This window comes from Vigna unguiculata, chromosome 7, assembly GCF_004118075.2.
Source record: "Vigna unguiculata cultivar IT97K-499-35 chromosome 7, ASM411807v1, whole genome shotgun sequence".
NCBI lineage: Eukaryota > Viridiplantae > Streptophyta > Magnoliopsida > Fabales > Fabaceae > Vigna > Vigna unguiculata.
Window position 1 is genome coordinate 20,645,061 of NC_040285.1, and position 18,005 is coordinate 20,663,065.

Here is an 18,005-nt window from a genome sequence, read left to right on the forward strand (position 1 = left end):
ATCATTTGACAACAAGCATACCATAAACATCACTATCTACATAGGGTTTGATGTATATGCCCAATTTCAAAGAAAGGAATGAGAAGAATGTCAAGGGGTGTACCTAGAAGAAGACAACGTACCAATACTTGAAACCGGAAGAATGAAAAAAAGAAGACAAGATGTTCAACTTAGAAAAAAATAGGTTAGAATATTTTTACTAATCTTTATAAAAGGGTATTTTTGTGAATTAAAATTTAGCGGGTACGGGTATCCACGGGTACGAATACTATGATACACATACCCGCCCCGTTAACATGCGGGTATCAAAAATACTCGTATCCGCAGGTAGCGAGTATCCATTTTTAATATTCGTTTCCTACCCGTTGCAGGTTTTATCCGCGGAAACCCGTGGATACGAATTTTTTTGACATCCCTAACCGCAATAATCCAAAATCCACAACTATAACTATTGATTACGAAATACGAGTCTAGTAAGATAAATATTTACAAAATGTTTAAAATCCATAAAACAAGAAAACATCATAAAGGTTTTTTCCAAGCTAGCCCCTCTTCAGATTTATGCCTCACTAGCACTGCTTACAACATCATTTGCTCTCGTGTAATAAATTACATGGTCATTGCTAGAGCCGTCAAAATATGTTATAACCCGTGAGCCAACCCGGCTCATCACGGGTTTGGGTCGGGTTAGGTTGAAAAATGAGCCCAACCCATTAAGAATTCGGCTCATTCGGGTTCAACCTGTGATGAGCCAGATTGGCTAACCAACCTGTCAATAAATTTTAAATATTTAATTAATATATATATATATATATATATATATATTATATGTATATTATATATTATATATATATATATATTATATGTATATTATATATATATATAAATATTATATTATATTATATATATATATATTATATATATATATATACATATGTATATATAGATATATATATATATACATATATATATATATATATATATATATATATATATATACATATGTATATATATATATATATACGTATATATGTATATTTATATATATACATATGTATATATATATATATAATATATATATATATATATATATATATATATATATATATATATATATATATATATATTATATATATATGTATATATATATATATATATATGTATATATATATATATATATATATATATATATATATATATATATGTATATATATATATATTTTGTGATTTTGGTTTGTATTTGGAGTTTAACATAATTTGGGATTTTATTTGGATTGTATTGAAGTTTATTTAAATTTTTAATCGGAATTATAATTTAGTTTTCTTGAGATTGAAGAAAAAAATTGTGTTTTTTTTTTAATTAAGTGAGCTAGTGAGCCAACCCGTTTAACCCGCCAACCCGTGGTGGGTTAGGTCGGGTTCTAATTTTGTTGGCTCGCTAATAAGTGAGTCGGGTTGGGTTGACCCACTAAGTGGTCAACCCGTCGCGGGCCGAGTCGGGTTGGGTCGGGTGACCCGTTTTGACAGCTCTAGTCATTGCCAAACATAAGCAGATAAGGTGAGCTAACAGATATACATATATATATATATATATATATGTATGTATATATGTATATATACATACATATATATATATATATATATATATATATATATATATATATATATATATATATCCATCAATGGAACTCTATCTTTTGATTCCGTACCAGATGGCCACCATCATGTTATCCATGTTCTACATCTTTAGATGATAACCTTAAGATACCCTTTGTTGCATCAACCTACAAGCCACAACTTATAGAACTGGTGCGAGAAACTTGCTACGGACCACACTCCATAACAACAGGTGGAGTTCCCAATACGAACCATAGTTCATACCAAGACTACCAAATTCATCGGCTAACGCCAAAGAGGGAAATCTTCTTGGACCCATTCATACAAGCCACAACTCGCACACTCACATTGGCAACACTCGCCAATTCGACCCACAACTCAAGGAATGCTCATGTCCATCTACCATCCCGAGCCACAACTTAAGGGATGCCATTTCGAGCCACAACTCAAGGAATGCCACGTGTTTACTCTATATCCCGAGCCACAACTCAAGGGATACCATTCTAAGCCACAACCCAAGGAATGCTACAACAAATTTAATCCTTAAGGTATCACCCAAAGCCTTATAGACCATGCACCTCCAAATCACACAAGCAATTACTTGACCATGGACCCAGAATATACATGTTTCAACGAACCTGCCCGCTCGTGGTCCTGCCTCTTCGACCATTCCCGCTCGTAGTCCAACTCTACGGACCTCCCCGCCCGTAGTCCAACACACGTGATCCAACAACTACGAACCTCCCCGCTCGCTACAACCCTCAAGGATGAGCACGAAACATATGAATCTCCCCGCTCGTATCCTCACATGAGGGCATCATAATATGAACCTCCACACTCATATTATCACGTGTTCACCACCAGCCATGAACCTACCCGCTCATGACATAGTCAAGCATCTCCTGGTCCAAGCCCAACATCACAAACACGAAAAACGCAATCCAAAAAAGCACACTACCCTCTGCACTACCGCCTAGCGCTACCAGGCAAAATCACAATGCATACCGCTTGGCGGAACCCTCTCTCCGCCAGGCACCAGACAAAACAAACCATTATCTTAATGGCTATCGCCTAGTGGTTCACCCATTACCGCTAGGCGCCCCACGCTTCAGGGACCTTCCTGGTCCTCCTATTGCCTGGCGGTCTAATCAGTACCGTCAGGCTCTGTATCAGCGATGTGACAACTTCTTATTTAGCACCTCAATCCAGGTTGTAACCTCAACTTCTCGAATATGCATCCGGACTAATTATTTACATGTCTATAATTGGCAGCTTAACTCAAGATTACCACTAACACATTATGCAGTTCTATAAAATAAGTTCACACATGCACATCTATTTACACTCATGCCAACACTTATGTGTAACTCATAATTACATGTTCTCATACATTACAGGATACTAACCACATTCTCATGTATTCATGCAAGGCATACATTCGGCTTAACCAGTACCTAAAATAACACCTCTTTTTACCAATCCAGTATATTAAGTCTCAATTCACATAATCACTTATGCATATAATTTCACACACTTCACCAATTTTACCATCTACATACCTTTCAATATAATCACAATGCTATAGTTTATCCAGTTCCTATAACTACCCTCTGCATGGTCATAAGGAACCACAACAAGATCCAAAACACCCCCAAACAGTTAATGACTACAAATCACCTCTACTGCCACGTTATCGCCTAGTGGTGCATACTGGCCGCTAGGCGGCTCATCATGTTCTAGGCAGAACCTAGAATCTTCCTGCACCCATGAAGAACCCTAAACCCCCAATTCGAATTTCAGTCAATCTCAAATGCATAAAGTCATAGCCATTCAATTTCCCCGCATGCATATTCATCACGTAAAATCATAAACTCTCAATTTCACCATGATTAAACTCCCAAAATCATATTAACAATTTACCCCCAAACCCAACATGGACCCTTCATGTTATGCACGCCTATTCAATCATCATGAACATCAATAAAGTAATTATTATCATTTAATCAACATCATCCATATAGATGTACTTAAAAAAATTTCCATGAACTTATAATTAGCACAGAATCTAAAGAACATCACAAAAGCATCCACCATAGTTCGCGTCATCTGGAAACTTCATCCTCGCCGCCAAGCAATTCAACTAAAAACCCAAAAAATGGGTTCAACACACATGTATCGCCTAGCGGGCCTTCAAAGCACCAGGCAGTTTTTGGAAATTTTCCAGAAACACGAAAACATATTACTTTTGATCGTGTAGAGGCACTACAATCACACCTCATGTTACGAAAACATCATCAAATGAATGTGCACGCAAAGGAGCTCCCCTAACTTGGATTTCGTGCTTCCAATTGCCACTCTTGTAAACCTTGATGATAGCAAAACCCACTTCTTGTCTCCTTCCCCTTTTCCACATGTTAATAGGCTTCTAAATCCACTCGCAACTCTATTTTTCTGTAAACAGAGTTGGTGTATGACTAAAAGTCCTTTTCCTCTCCTTACTTCCACTCTTATACTCACCTCACACCCTACTTTTAAGTGCCTTAATGGCTAAAACGAAAATACAATTAAAATGTGTTTAATGATTAATCAATGGCCATTTAAGAAGGTTTTCCAACCCTTTCCAGCTCTCTAGACGGCTAGGGTTTCTGCCCTTCACATTCATGCCAAAAAGAATTTTGGCAAAAAGAAAGTTAAATTCGTGTTCAGCAAGGATTAAACACATGACCACATAATTGCCAAGCCAATGCATAACCAATCAACCAATTCATGTTTTGTTATAATTTCTATAAATTTAGGATTGTATTATCACTCATCATGTTCAAGTGTTTATTATTAAAATAATAAACAATTAAAATAACACACAAATGGCAAACAATAAACTCAAACCCAAGTCCTCTCAATATAACCAAGTACTCTTAACCACTTGAGCTAATACTTTTTCATGTCATAAAAGCTAACATTAATTACCATAAAAGCTCCCACTACCCGCATTTATTTATTTAATTAAATTTCTCAACTCTTACACCAATAGATATAACTCACTTCTATTCTCCTTTGAAACCCATGGATGGAGTTGTTGGTGGTGTCTATTATTGTTCACTATTCAACTGAAGCCTTTTTGGCTGAAATCTCAAATTGGAGGGTTCTTTATCGCTTTGGGATTTTTTTATTTATTTTACAAAATGGATTCTTTTGAAATTAACTTGGTGATGACTATGATTGGGTTTGCGGTGAGTGTTTGCACCTTAGATGAGGGTCTAACTTCTCCAACAAGAATACTGGTCAATTATAGCACAACAAGGTCGTATCCATAGAGATTTGGTAACTAAATTAGTAATCTATTATCTAACCCAAGTTTGGAAATGAAACAATAGTCAAAAGTTTGGTTTAGTATTATTGAAAATAGACTAAAACTAAGTTTGAGAGAAGTGAGTCTGATTAAGGCGTTGTGATTGAACTTGGCTAATTAACTTTACTGCATTGCCCTTAATTATCTATAAATTAAGTTCTTTGTCTTAATGTTCCTGAAAGTACGCTTTACTTATAGATTTAACCTCATGTTTGAGAGTTAGAATCTAAGGGTGTCAGATGCAGGATGTCCCCATCCAGGTGGAGGAACCCTTGTATTGAGAACAAGATTCTTTAAACCAACTAAAGCCACATATCCATATATGGTATATGCAAAACATTATGAGACCTGATTGGATCTAAACACTAGACTAGATGTCTCTACATCTACTGCTGATGAGGTATGATGGTTGACCAAGTCACCAACGCAATCAATACAAATCAAGTAACCAACACATAAAACAAGAACACAATAAATATATAATCAGGTGCAATACAAAGAGATTTTAGAAGTTACATTCAATCTCTACTAGGAACGAATTAGCTTCTCATAATGATGTATACAATAAGAACATAGAGTAGTTTTTCTCCTTCCAGAGCTTTACAAAGATATACAATTAGAACTTATGATGCACCGATACTTCAACTTGGGTCACGTATCCGTGTCCGACATGTATCCGTATCTGATACTTTAGGATATTTTATCGATACTTAAATAAAGTATCTAATTTATAAAGTCGTAGTATACTACAAGAAAATATTTGAATAGTGACCAATTTTAATAACAAAATATAATTAGTCACCATATAATGACTAATTTAAGTACCAATTTAAAAACTAAAAATTATTGACAACTAAAATAATTAAAAAAAAATTATAATTGGTCTATAAATTGATAATTAAAATATTTTTTATTATGAATTGATTTCTAAATTGGTCACTAACATTAACTACCAAGGTTTTGACTACCAAAATTGGTTTCTTAATTGGTCAACAACATTAGCTACCAAGGTTTTGGTTACCAAAATAGTTTATCTCTAAGTTGATTTCTAATTATGAAATTGGTCTCTAACATAATTTTGGTTACTAAAATTGGTCATTATTTAAGAGTTTTCTTGTAGTGGTACTTTTATGATGACAATAATTTATATTTTTTATGTTGACAACTTTAGTACATATAGTTTTAATTTGGATTCACACAATAACAAATATATTTGTTATGTTTTTAAGAATTATTGTACACTTTTCAATATTCATATACCACGTATCCATCACGTATCATATTCTATTATTTTCAAAATAAACTTATCGACGTATTAGATATGTATCGTATCCGTGCATCATAGATAAGAACTAAAGCTAATTATGGAGTTTCTCTCTCTAAAATGATTTACTACAAAATCAATATGATAATCACATAGACATTTCTAGTATAGAAAATTAAGTTGTGCTCTAGCTTGCATTTATGAAGATCAACCATAGAGATTTCCTTCATGAGTAGATTTTCTTTTAAGCTTGGATAACTACGTTGGTGATCACCAATGGAGGTTTCCCTCAGGTTTTCTCTTGATACTCAACTTTCAACTTAGAACTTGATATTTTCTTGGAATGAAGATTTCCTAAAATTAAAAATAATAAACAACTAAAATTAAATAAAATATAATAAAATATTTAATATCTTTTCACTCAATAATAATACATCATACTTCAATTTTTATAATATATTTTATTATTATAATTAAAAATAATAAAAGTAATTACTTTTATTTTATTTTAATATATTTTATATTAAAATAAATAAAATTAATTTTTTATTATCTACATCAATCAATTCATCAAAATCTTTTACAATTTACGTCTTGTTTCTAGAAAATTAACAAAAATGACCAGTATTTTAACAAATTTTAAGATGCAATTGATACTAAAATAAAACGGGAATTAAGTTGAAACTTTCCCACCAAGGTAATTAAGTTTTTTTTCCTTAACAAATGGTTCATGCACGTTTTTTTAAAAGAAAACAATTAATTTTATGCATTTTCGTAATAATAGCCAACAAAAATTCATTTTAAATAAACTAAGTATAAAAACTATACTTAAAATAAAATATAAAAACAGAAACGAAACAAACAACAAATCCTAATGTAATAAAAAAAGAAAATGAACTAATTTTGATAAAAATGATAAAAATATGACTATGCCTATATGAAATTTAAATATTACAAAAGTATTTTTCTTTTTAGAGTTTTGAGTTCTTCAGATGAGAAATTTTTATTGTATCTAGATGCTTATCTTCGAAGCTTATACAATTTACTAAAATAAGTCTTTAATCACAATCAACATCCACATATCATGAAATCGATCTTGTTGACGTTTTTCTCAGCATTTTTCAACACTTCTATAATAAAATAAAAAAGTAATCACTAAAACAATTTTCTCTGATGTAAAACTTCTCATCTCACAAAATTATTTATCCAATCTATATAAATCATCAACCTGAGATTATAAATCTCAGGTATAAAAATCAAATTCCTGACTATTAACCCAGTTACAGTTTCTGGGTCTATTTTTCTTTGCAATGTTAAAATAACTTTGGAATTCAAATCAGAACATTCCCATCCATGACAGTTACAGCATTTCCTCGCATGAATATCCTTTTTCTCTGTTTATCAAAATGAACGTGAACAATTCCACTTCTCGATGATGCCTGCTCAAAAGTAACCCACAAATTTACTATGACAAATAACCATAATATACCAAAAAGTGAAGAGAAAAGACTACCGCATAAGCACTGAGATCACATCTCCCCAGTTTTTTGGCCCAGTAAGGCGCCAAGGCACATTGTGCACTTCCAGTGATAGGATCCTGAAGCAAATCAACAAGTGTTTCAACATCTCCCTAACTAATTTTTTACAATAAAAGATCGGAACAAACCTTTCTCATACAAGTTATACAGATCATTTTCAATCTACTCATGTAAAATGCTACTTTCTAATCAGATAAAAAAAAAGCTACATATACATCAGATACCAAATGAGAGGAAAAAAAAATGATAATTAGCAACTTCGGGATTAGAAATTAGTTACCAGATGCATTGAATGTTAATCTAATGCATTGGAGATTTGTCAAAAACTTTTTAGAGATTTATTACCAAGGGACACAATAGAGATTTATACTATTTCAACCACTTGACATCACAAACACAAGCTAGCTCGTACTAAACATATATATTACCTCATTGATTCCAAATTTGGGAAAGAAAGTTCGACAATAATAATCAAATCCAGACTCTGGAGAAGCAGTCCCAGTGACCAAGATGCCTCCTCCAGGACATTTTTCTATTGCACCAATGTCTGGCTGTAGTTCTGCAACTGCTTTTCCTGAAGCAAGTTCAACCTATGAAACATCATTAGCTTCATCATTCACTCAATATCAAATTTTCACGATTCAAATCCAACATGCCATTTTCCAATATTCAATATAAATCACATCATATCTTTGAACAGAACATTTTGTTACTTTAGAGAATGGCTTAGTAGCCACATACTAATGAGCTTGTTTGGTGGTGCCAAAAAACAAAACAGAAATCAGGAACAGATACAAGGAATTACCAAGAGGTTATCTCCAATGGTTGTCCTCTTTACATCAATAACATGGGCACCATTCAAAGCGGCCGAAATTTGCGAAATGTCAGCATCATTGAACTCAGCAACTGTATCAGCAGGGAAATCCAATTCAACGAAAAACCCATCATCTGGGGCCCCTGATTCATTGTTCCCTGGGACCTTTTTGGCAGTTAGAACTCCAGACAGAGTGAAAAATTCAATAATATTGGACTTCACCAAACCGCATGAAAAAAGAACATGTGCAGACGCTAACGTGGCATGGCCGCAAAGTTCAACCTAGGAAGACAAGACAAGACACCAAGAATGTGAACATAATTTCCACAAAAAGAAAAGGACACTGAATATGAAACCTAAATTCACCTCTGTAGTGGGAGTGAACCATCTGAGGTGGAAACGATCATTTGAGGATCCATTGGATGAGATATCAGATCTGTCGGAGTCTATAATCCGAGTCAAGTAGCATGTCTCAGAGAGATTGAACTCGGTTGCTAGGCTTTGCATCCATGATTCCTCCCTCTCTTCTTCCAATAAACACACTGCTGCAGGGTTCCCCTTGAACGCCGACTCGGTGAACGCGTCCACCTGGGTGTTTATCCAGACATTAAGCTCACAAGCTACTTCACGATAGACAGTAAGAATAAAAAATTAACACAGTTCATGTAAAACCATACATACCACAAAGTATTTAACAGGTTTCTTTGCCATAGAATCGACAATCTTAGAAAAGAGAAGCGGTTATCACTCAACTCCGAACTGTTAGAACCTTTCAAATCAAGGCTCTTACACAGTCCAGATCCAAACGTGTTTGTCTGGTCGTATTTATATTTTGCTAAAGAAGCTATTTGAGCTGACTCTGTGCATGCGTCCACCTGTTCAGAACTGAGAAACACACTATGAGAGGGAGAAACTTATCCAGAGGAGCAAGAGAACTCACCAGGGTAGGCCGAGGGATGAAAAATGGAATTTGAATTCTTTTGTGAATTTTTGTTGATGTTGTGTCTTTAAAATATAGTGACATGTGTCGATTTTGACGTTTCAAATATGACTACATTTTTTTTTTTAATTTAGTGATTCTGTTGATAGAATTTTCAGAACTTGATAATTAGATTTCCAAAACAAATATGATGAAAATGAAAGATAACTAGCGAATATATTACGAATCTACCCTTTTCCTCTGTCTGAGATTGTTGGAGTGTGTGATGGAAATTAAGTCTCGTGTTGGACAGTAACAAAACTCAACAGTTTGGGAATCCAATATTAAAATGCATATACTTCTATTTGCTTCTTAAATTTACAGCATAGAAATGTATGTGCATATTGTCTCTATACTTGGCTAGCTGCAATACATAGCGTTGATAGAACTTTTCATTTCGTGGGGAGAGTTGGAAGATCGGGTATAATATGAGATATGCAGAAACAAATTACCCACGGCGTAACAGTTATCAAAACACTTGTGTTGAAGTTTTAGTATCACGTTTGTTACTATGTTTCCATGTTTTTTTTTTCTTTTGAAATCTGTGATGGACAAAGTTTTATAAATACTACAGATGTTGTGTCTTTTACGTTATCAAATCTCCTCTCTATCATTGTACTCAGTAGTACCTGCATTGTTAAACTTCACAAACACAATCAGGTTTGTGGGTAACTGTATCATATAAAGATTTGCTGGGATAATGCTTCATAAAACTTCAGTACTCCCATTTCAATTCTGGTTACATAATTTGCAATGCTATAACAAAAACTAGACCAGAACACACCCTTCCATCACTGTAACAGCTTTCCCACGCAAAAGAACTCTTTGGTTCTGCTCATCTAAACTAATATTGAAAATTGCTCCTCTGGATGATGCCTGTTGGAAGTGTAATCTACAAATTAGTATGACAATGAGACAGATAATCCCAACGAGTGAAAGGAGAGTACCTGATAAGCATTCAAATCATATTTCCCCAGCTTCTTGCTCCAGTAGCATGCTAAGGAACAATGTGCAGTCCCACAAGCAGGATCCTGAAAGTTAAGACCAGTAACATTGTCTCACTTATTATATTTTCTACAAAATGGACTTCAATGATGCTTGCTCTTGCTTTTTATATCCTTCCCATTCCATTAAGTGACCTAAGTGTGGACCTTGTAAAAATACGTAGCACATTAAATAGTCTATATCTTGATCCAAAGTTCCTTTCGTTTAATTAAAAGAAGTGAAACTAGATCCCAGATCTGATACGTGATATATAGCATTAGGGTCAAACAACAGGAAATAGAACTAGAGTTTTAACGGATTATGTAGTTCAAAAATTGCATAAGTATGGTTGAGTTAAAAGTCAATCAACACTTTACATTAGCTCTGCTTTCTATATTTACGGCACAATAATTAAGCAGAACTCACCAACGCAAGTAGAGAAATATAATATAACAATCATAATATCTCATCCACAAACCTCATTGATTCCAAATTTTGGGCAGAAGAATCGACTGTAGAAGTCGAATTTAGATCCCGGAGGAGCAATCCCCGAAACAATTATTCCCCTTCCGGGACATTTAACTATTGCATCGAGCTGTGGCTTTATTTCTGTGACATTTTCCCCAGATTTGACGACAACCTAGGAAATTAAATAAGTCTCATAATGTTCAGTGCGCACCAATTGCTAAAAACACAGCAGAGAAAAGTAACACGAGATATATAACACATTTGTTCTTCATTAATCAAGCAAGTTAGCTGATAGTATGAATTTGAATCTAAAACATAATGACGATAATATGGTCTTCCTCATACGCAAGGATATTCTGTTTTCTGGGAAATATTTATCATGGGTGTGGTAAATATGGAAGAGAGAAGATTTAAGAATTACAAGTAAGTCATCTGTAACTTGGGTCCTCCTTATATCAATTATGGAAGCACCGATCAAGGCCCCAGAAAGTAGTGATGTTTGATCCAAGTTGAAATCTGTTACAGGATCAGCAGGAAAATCCAATTCAATGTAAAAACCATCCTCAGTTTCACCATTTTGCAAGTTTGAGGCACCGGAGATATTGATTGCTTGGATTCTTTTTGCAGTTAATAGCCCAGATAGCGTTACAAATTCAATAATATTGGTATGCACCAAACCAGATGAAAAGAGTGTGTGTGCAGCAGCTAATGTGGCATGGCCACAAAGTTTAACCTGCATAAGGGTAACCCAGATAATGTTATCAATGGTTCCACCAAAGCATTTTGTCGAATTTGAGAAAACTGACCTCAGTAATAGGAGTAAACCATCTGAGGCGAAAACGGGGATTGGAGGTGGCATCGAGAGAGTGAAGAGGGTTATTATCAGAGTCAACAATCCGGGTTAAGAAACACGTCTGAGAGATGTTGAACTCAGCAGCTACAGCTTGCAACCAGTGGTGGTTCCTCTCTTCCTCTTCCTCTTCCTCTAAGAAACACACTGCCGCAGGGTTCCCTTTGAATGGTACCTCAGTGAATGCGTCCACCTGTTTATAAACTCAGACAAGTTGATTTGACCACACAACCCAATTCACAACATTGCACTAATAACAATTAACAACAAACACTTCAAACACACCAACATACCACAAAGTATTTGACAGGTTTCTTTGCCATATAGAAACACGCCAAACAGAAGAACACAACAGAATTTCTAACGCAGAAGAGGATAGAGAAGAAGAAACGGGGCTATCAGTTCTCGAGTCTGAACTGTTAAACGGGTCAACGCTCTAGCAGCCACCGAAAAGAAAAATGATTGCAGTCCACTTATATGTTGTAGTACCATCTCGGGTAGGTAGGAAAGACCAAAGAGAGTAGGTAGGAAGGTAGGGAACTTCTACAATAGAAATTTGTCGAAAACAAACGATAGAAATTTTTCCAACAATTTAATTTAGTGGATATTCTGTACTTAGAAAACCAACAACTGCATATGGGGTAGTGTTAGAAACACATCTACATCATTGCAGTTTCGGTCGTGTATATATATATATATATATATATATATATATATATATATATATATATATATATATATATATATATATATATATATATATATATATATATATATATATATATATATATATATATATATATATGTATATTTCTCATATTTATTTTGTTGGCTATATATTTGGTCAAGTTTTTCAATTTTAAAAATACAGTAATATAATCTTTTTAAAGTTTACTTGAGTCAATTTAAAATATAATTATATAGTTTTTTTTTTAAATCCTTTTAAAGTTTACTTAAGTTAATTTAAAATAAAATAAAATATAGTTCTTTTTAAATACTCAATTATAGCTTTTCAAGTTGAAAAATCCTGTAATCATTTGGCAAGTTAAAATTATTATATATAATATTATATGTAAATTTTACGGTCACCTCACCATCTTTTTATAGAAATCTAATCTAATATATAATTGAGAATCTAATAATGAGAAAATTTGTAATATTTTATTATTTTTTTAACAAATACATTCAAATTGTTTTTACCCAAAAAAAAAATAATGCCTATTTAATATTTGTTCTGAGCTGAAATAAAATTCGTCTCATTTTTCTACTTCTCTCAGCCTCCTCTCAGCCTCCTCTCTTCCTTTTTATTTCTCAGACTCTTTTTTCTTCTCTCTTAATTAATCACTCTTTGTTCTTCATCTCTGTTACACTAATGTTGTTCTTTTCTTCGATTTTGTGTTAGTTTTTTGTTCTTTTTTTTGATTTGTGTTTTTTTACCATATTTAATTACTTTTTTTTATTGAATTTGTGTGTTGGATTGATGTTTTGCTCTCAAATTCATGAGTATCGTGATAAACACCAAAATGGTAATAATTTTTTTTTTCTTTTTTGTGATTTTTTGTTCTTCTACTATATTTAACTACTTTTGTTTGTAGTTTTTCTATGTTGGATGGATGTTTTCATGTGGGATTCATGAACATCGTGTAGAACACCATAAAGGTGAGAACTTTTCTTCTTCTCTCCAATTTTGTTTTCTTCTACCATATTTAAACAATAAAAAATATATTTAAAAAGTATAATTTAACAAAATCCAACAATATAAATAAATATTTTCTCATCACAAAAACATATAACTTTTTTTTCCTTCTCCTTTGTTTTAGTAAAATTCAAAAATAAAATAAAAATTTAAAAGCTAGTTCAGTATTCAGTTTTAGGAAAACTAAATTCCGGCTGGTATTTCGACCACGATGGACCAGAATTCCATTCTTTGGAGACTGAATTCTGACCTAAACTTAAAATTCTGCTATACAATTAAATATGGAGAACAATGTGTTACATATGAAAATAAAGAAGGTAAAGGTGCTATTGTAGAAAAAAAATCTAACATGGTTAGCCTAAAAAACTTGATTAGCGTTAGTTGAAGAAATAAATGCGATAGATTTTGATTGACATAAATAAAAAAAATAGCTTGGGTTGAACTCAACTTGGGTCAAGCTTAACTTAACCTAACTTGAGCCTTACACACTTGCTCTAGCTTGTTTGACTAAGTCTAGATCAAATTTGGCTTGGCATGGCTTGTTCTAACTCGACTTGATGTGGACCAAGTTACTACAAGAAATTGAATTACCTACACATTATTACATACGGATTGACCTAGGATTAAGCCAACTCAATTGACCCTTGCATCGACTTAAGCTAATATGGATTGGAGCCCACTAAACTAAATGTGGATCTTGGTTGACTTGGCTCAATCTAAGCCTTGTCCAACTTAACTCGACTTTGGCATGACTCGTTTTAGCTTAACCCAACCTGGCCTAACTTGGTCTCAAATCTATTCTTTCTTTTGTGTGTGTGCCCTAACTTAACACAAATTGGGTTTGAGCTTATTCGACCTGAAGTGGGTCGTGTTGATTCAACTTTAAGTGGACTTGGGATGATTGAACTTGGCCTAAGTTCAAGCTTACTCAATTTGATGTGGATCCGAGTTGACTTGAATACTCCACTCAAATCAACTTGACTTGGCTTAGCTTAACCTAGGATCTATTGACTTGGCCCAACTTGGGTTTGGCCCTAATTCGGCCTGATTTGAGTCCAACTCAATGCAACCTGACCAACTTGTAACCCAATCTAAAATGACTTGAACAACCTAGCTAAGAGTAACCTTGATTTGGCCTAACCTAGCTTGACTTAGGTCTGACTTGGTTTGATCCAACCTAACTTGAATTTGGCTTAATCCAATCTAACTTAGGTTTGGCTTGACCCAACTTAACCTAGGTCTAGTCTAGCATAACTTGACTTTGACGTGGAGTCAATCCAACTTGTCTTGTCTTGGACTTTTTCTGACCTAACCTTGTATGACTCGAACCTATCTTGACTTGATCTTGTATGAACTTGACCCAACTTGATTTAGTCATATGTGACTTAACATTTCACGACTTGAATTGAATGAAATTTGTCTTAGATTTTAAATTTTCAAAATTCAAAAAATCATCCGATATAAATCTAATCAAATGAATTAGACTTAAAATGAAAAATTATGAATTTAAATTTGACATAAATTCATTACAATATATTTAAAGTAACATAAACTCGGATAATTATAAATTTGGATACTTATGGATTAAATTTGAAATTCACTCTTAAATTGAGATTAAAAAAATAATTAAAATAATTGTAAGATTTTATTTATGGAAGTAAAGTACGAAATTGGAGATGGTCCACCGCGTAAGACAATATATCACAACAATCCAAACTAACACATGAAGTTATCATAACAAGCAAGCAATAAAGAGAAGAGACGCTTTATTGAAGTGAACAAGTACGTATTCTATTCTGTAGTGGTAGGGAGAGAACTAGACCATAACCCACCCTTCCATCACCGTTACGGCCTTCCCACGCAAAAGCACTCTTTGCCTTTTCTCATCAAAATGAATTTTCAGAATTCCTCCTCTGGCTGATACCTGCTCGAGTGTAATTTACTTGTTAGTGCCATAATAACAAAGATAATCACAACGAACCAGAGAAGGAAAATACCTGATAAGCATTGAAATCACATTTCCCCAACTTCTTGCTCCAGTACGATGCCAACCCACAGTGTGCACTCCCACACACCTGATCCTGTCATAAATACCATCTCATTCATCCAAATGGACTTCCCTTCAAAATGTAATCGTAGGAACATTAATAATTACCTCATTCACTCCATCTTTTGGGCAGAAGAACCGGCTGTAGAAGTCAAATCCTGACCCTGGAGGAGCAACTCCCGAAACAATTACCCCCCTTCCAGGACATTTACTTATTGCATCAAATTGGGGCTCTACTTCTGTCACATTTTCTCCAGATCTAACTACAACCTAAGAGAAATGATAAAACTTCTTAAGGCTCCATGTCTTCATGTTGTTCGAAACACACACTTATGAAGCCTCACACGTCTCAAATGGTGTGTCTCCTTTTTGGATATCGAATAGATGGATTTTAAAATATTAATATTAATTGTTAAATTAAATTATTCAAAATAATATAATATATAGATATGTCATATGTGTCTCCGTGACATTTTTTTCTTTTTAAATAACGTGTCATGTGTTCTATCCGTACTACATCATAGGATAGTAGGAAGGATGCATAAAAGGTAGCATCGGTGAAAAGTGTCTTCACCCGATGCCAGGAAGTAATTGAGCTGTAACCCATAGGAATTAGGAAATAATAAAGACATAATAATATTTTAATTAATTTTTTTTTATTTATTTTTAATTTATTACTTTAATTATTTTTAAATTATTATATTAAATTATTAAAAAATTAAAATAAATAATTGAAAAGTAATTAGAGGGATAAATCAAAATATTATTATCAATAATAAAAATAGAAGGGATACGGTATAAGAATTACCAGTATGTCATCACCGATTTGTGTCCTCTTTATATCAATAATTGAAGCACCATTCAATGCCCCTGAAATTTGTGAAGTCTCATCGAAGTTGCATTCTATAATAGGGTGAGCAGGAAGATCTACTTCGATATAAAATCCATCACGAACTACACCATTTTGCAAGTTGGAGGCACCATTACATTTATCAATGGCTGTGATCTTTTTGGCAGTCACTACTCCAGATAGAGTATCAAACTCGATAATATTGGTGTCCACAAAATCAGACGAAAATAGTTTGTGTGCAGCGGCTAATGTGGCATGGCCACAAATTTTAACCTGTATAATGATGTTTGGATTCTCAAATAACATATTTGCAACCAAGAGGGGCTCAAAATTGAACATCATCAAACAAAACAAGAATGCAGAAAACTTCGTGAACCGCAAGAGAGTGCATGTGCATACTGTGTGGTCCCTAACTTTTACCGATAAAGTTTCTTGTCATCGTGTGCAATAGAAAAACACGACTAAAGAAGTAAGTGAATAAACAATTTTCTAAGATGAATCTCTGATTAGAAGACAATAACAACATTTATAAAATACTGTGTGAAAAATTGACCTCGTTAAGATGAGTAAAATATCTGAAGTGAAAACGTGGATTGGTAGAGGTTCCCTTAATGCGAGTCAAGTAACAGGTGACAGGGACATTGAACTCGGTGGCAACCGCTTGCAACCACTCCTCGTCCCTCTCTTCTTCCAAGAAACACACTGCTGCGGGGTTTCCCTTGAAAGCTGAATCGGTGAACGCGTCAACCTGCATTAGTAACATTGAGAACAAACCTAATTCACAAAAATCTCATTTCACAGACAAGACATACATACCACAGAGTATTTCACAGGATTCTTAGCCATTTTTTGTCGCACCAACATGCGAGAGAATACTCGAGTCAGCAACAAAAAATGGTCAGCACACCAATGCCCCCGAGCCACCGGTATCCACGAGTTCCACGAGCATTAGTAATAGAACCAACGCTTACGATATACAGTTCCCGGGCTCTCTGTACGAACCAATAACGCTCAATTTTACCAAATAAACATATAATGATCACTAGAGTCCACAATATTTTATTACTATATATAGAAAATGATGAAATGAAAAAAAAAATTGTAAATATCATGTTGCATCACGAGAAGAGAATACTTGTGGTCGTACACCACCAAATCAATAATTTTAGATTTTTAGATTACATGCATTTATATAAGTAAAAGGCAATTTTGTCCATTACAAAACACGGCTGTGGGTAAAACAAACAAAGGAAAACATAATTTATCTTTTTCTTGATTTATGACAACACAAAGAGGTAATAGAAGTTGTATTCTTTATTTATAAGAGTCTCTGATTATGAATTTCAATATAAATTGGTAATATCTTAGGTGAAAATGTATATAAAAAATTACAAAGATTATTTATGATTTTGGATTAAAGAAGGTGCATCAAATTTTATATAATTATATTTATGAATTATTGGTGTGAAATTTTTGTAGTAATTAAAATTGTTTTAGGGTTGTCATCAAAGAAAAGGTAAACACGTGCTAGATCATATTTAGAAGACGT

At 33.7% G+C, this 18,005-nt stretch overlaps 3 protein-coding genes across 4 annotated transcripts; all 3 read right to left on the bottom strand.

Annotated features, from left to right (window-relative positions):
- Positions 1–7,366: 7,366 nt before the first annotated feature.
- On the bottom strand, positions 7,367–9,871 carry LOC114191672 (uncharacterized isomerase BH0283-like). The gene is made up of 7 exons (XM_028081006.1): positions 9,523–9,871; positions 9,264–9,467; positions 8,949–9,170; positions 8,574–8,864; positions 8,197–8,358; positions 7,744–7,827; positions 7,367–7,669 (listed from the first exon to the last, which is right to left on the bottom strand). Exons 2-7 carry the CDS (start codon positions 9,291–9,293, stop codon positions 7,562–7,564), a joined length of 897 nt encoding a protein of 298 aa, XP_027936807.1. The 5' UTR covers positions 9,294–9,467; positions 9,523–9,871; the 3' UTR covers positions 7,367–7,561.
- A 212-nt stretch (positions 9,872–10,083) lies between these two features.
- On the bottom strand, positions 10,084–12,429 carry LOC114191671 (uncharacterized isomerase BH0283-like). Its single transcript, XM_028081005.1, has 6 exons — positions 12,157–12,429; positions 11,820–12,056; positions 11,435–11,746; positions 11,024–11,185; positions 10,509–10,592; positions 10,084–10,437 (listed from the first exon to the last, which is right to left on the bottom strand). The coding sequence occupies exons 1-6, from the start codon at positions 12,184–12,186 to the stop codon at positions 10,330–10,332; spliced, it is 933 nt and encodes a 310-aa protein (XP_027936806.1). The 5' UTR covers positions 12,187–12,429; the 3' UTR covers positions 10,084–10,329.
- Positions 12,430–15,182: 2,753 nt separating this feature from the next.
- Positions 15,183–17,445, bottom strand: LOC114192416 (uncharacterized isomerase BH0283-like). Of its 2 annotated transcripts, none has more exons than XM_028082131.1 (6): positions 17,273–17,445; positions 17,010–17,204; positions 16,415–16,729; positions 15,715–15,876; positions 15,557–15,634; positions 15,183–15,483 (listed from the first exon to the last, which is right to left on the bottom strand). In XM_028082131.1, the coding sequence occupies exons 1-6, from the start codon at positions 17,318–17,320 to the stop codon at positions 15,376–15,378; spliced, it is 906 nt and encodes a 301-aa protein (XP_027937932.1). In that variant the 5' UTR covers positions 17,321–17,445; the 3' UTR covers positions 15,183–15,375. The 2 variants fall into 2 exon arrangements, with proteins under 2 accessions (XP_027937932.1, XP_027937931.1); XM_028082130.1 differs by having other exon boundaries at positions 15,557–15,640.
- Positions 17,446–18,005: the final 560 nt, after the last annotated feature.

Excerpts from the sequence above, each read along its gene's own strand:
- LOC114191672 (XM_028081006.1), bottom strand. The coding sequence starts at position 9,293 with ATGGCAAAGAAACCTGTTAAATACTTTGTG. Across the intron at positions 9,171-9,263 it reads AACCTGTTAAATACTTTGTG|GTGGACGCGTTCACCGAGTC; the intron begins GTATGTATGGTT and ends ATAAACACCCAG. Across the intron at positions 7,828-8,196 it reads CCAAATTTGGAATCAATGAG|GATCCTATCACTGGAAGTGC; the intron begins GTAATATATATG and ends GATTTGCTTCAG.
- LOC114192416 (XM_028082130.1), bottom strand. The coding sequence starts at position 17,320 with ATGTTGGTGCGACAAAAAATGGCTAAGAATCCTGTGAAATACTCTGTG. Across the intron at positions 16,730-17,009 it reads ATTTTACTCATCTTAACGAG|GTTAAAATTTGTGGCCATGC; the intron begins GTCAATTTTTCA and ends ATCATTATACAG. Across the intron at positions 15,641-15,714 it reads CAAAAGATGGAGTGAATGAG|GATCAGGTGTGTGGGAGTGC; the intron begins GTAATTATTAAT and ends TATTTATGACAG.
- LOC114191671 (XM_028081005.1), bottom strand. The coding sequence starts at position 12,186 with ATGGCAAAGAAACCTGTCAAATACTTTGTG. Across the intron at positions 12,057-12,156 it reads AACCTGTCAAATACTTTGTG|GTGGACGCATTCACTGAGGT; the intron begins GTATGTTGGTGT and ends GTTTATAAACAG. Across the intron at positions 11,186-11,434 it reads AAGTTACAGATGACTTACTT|GTTGTCGTCAAATCTGGGGA; the intron begins GTAATTCTTAAA and ends TTAATTTCCTAG.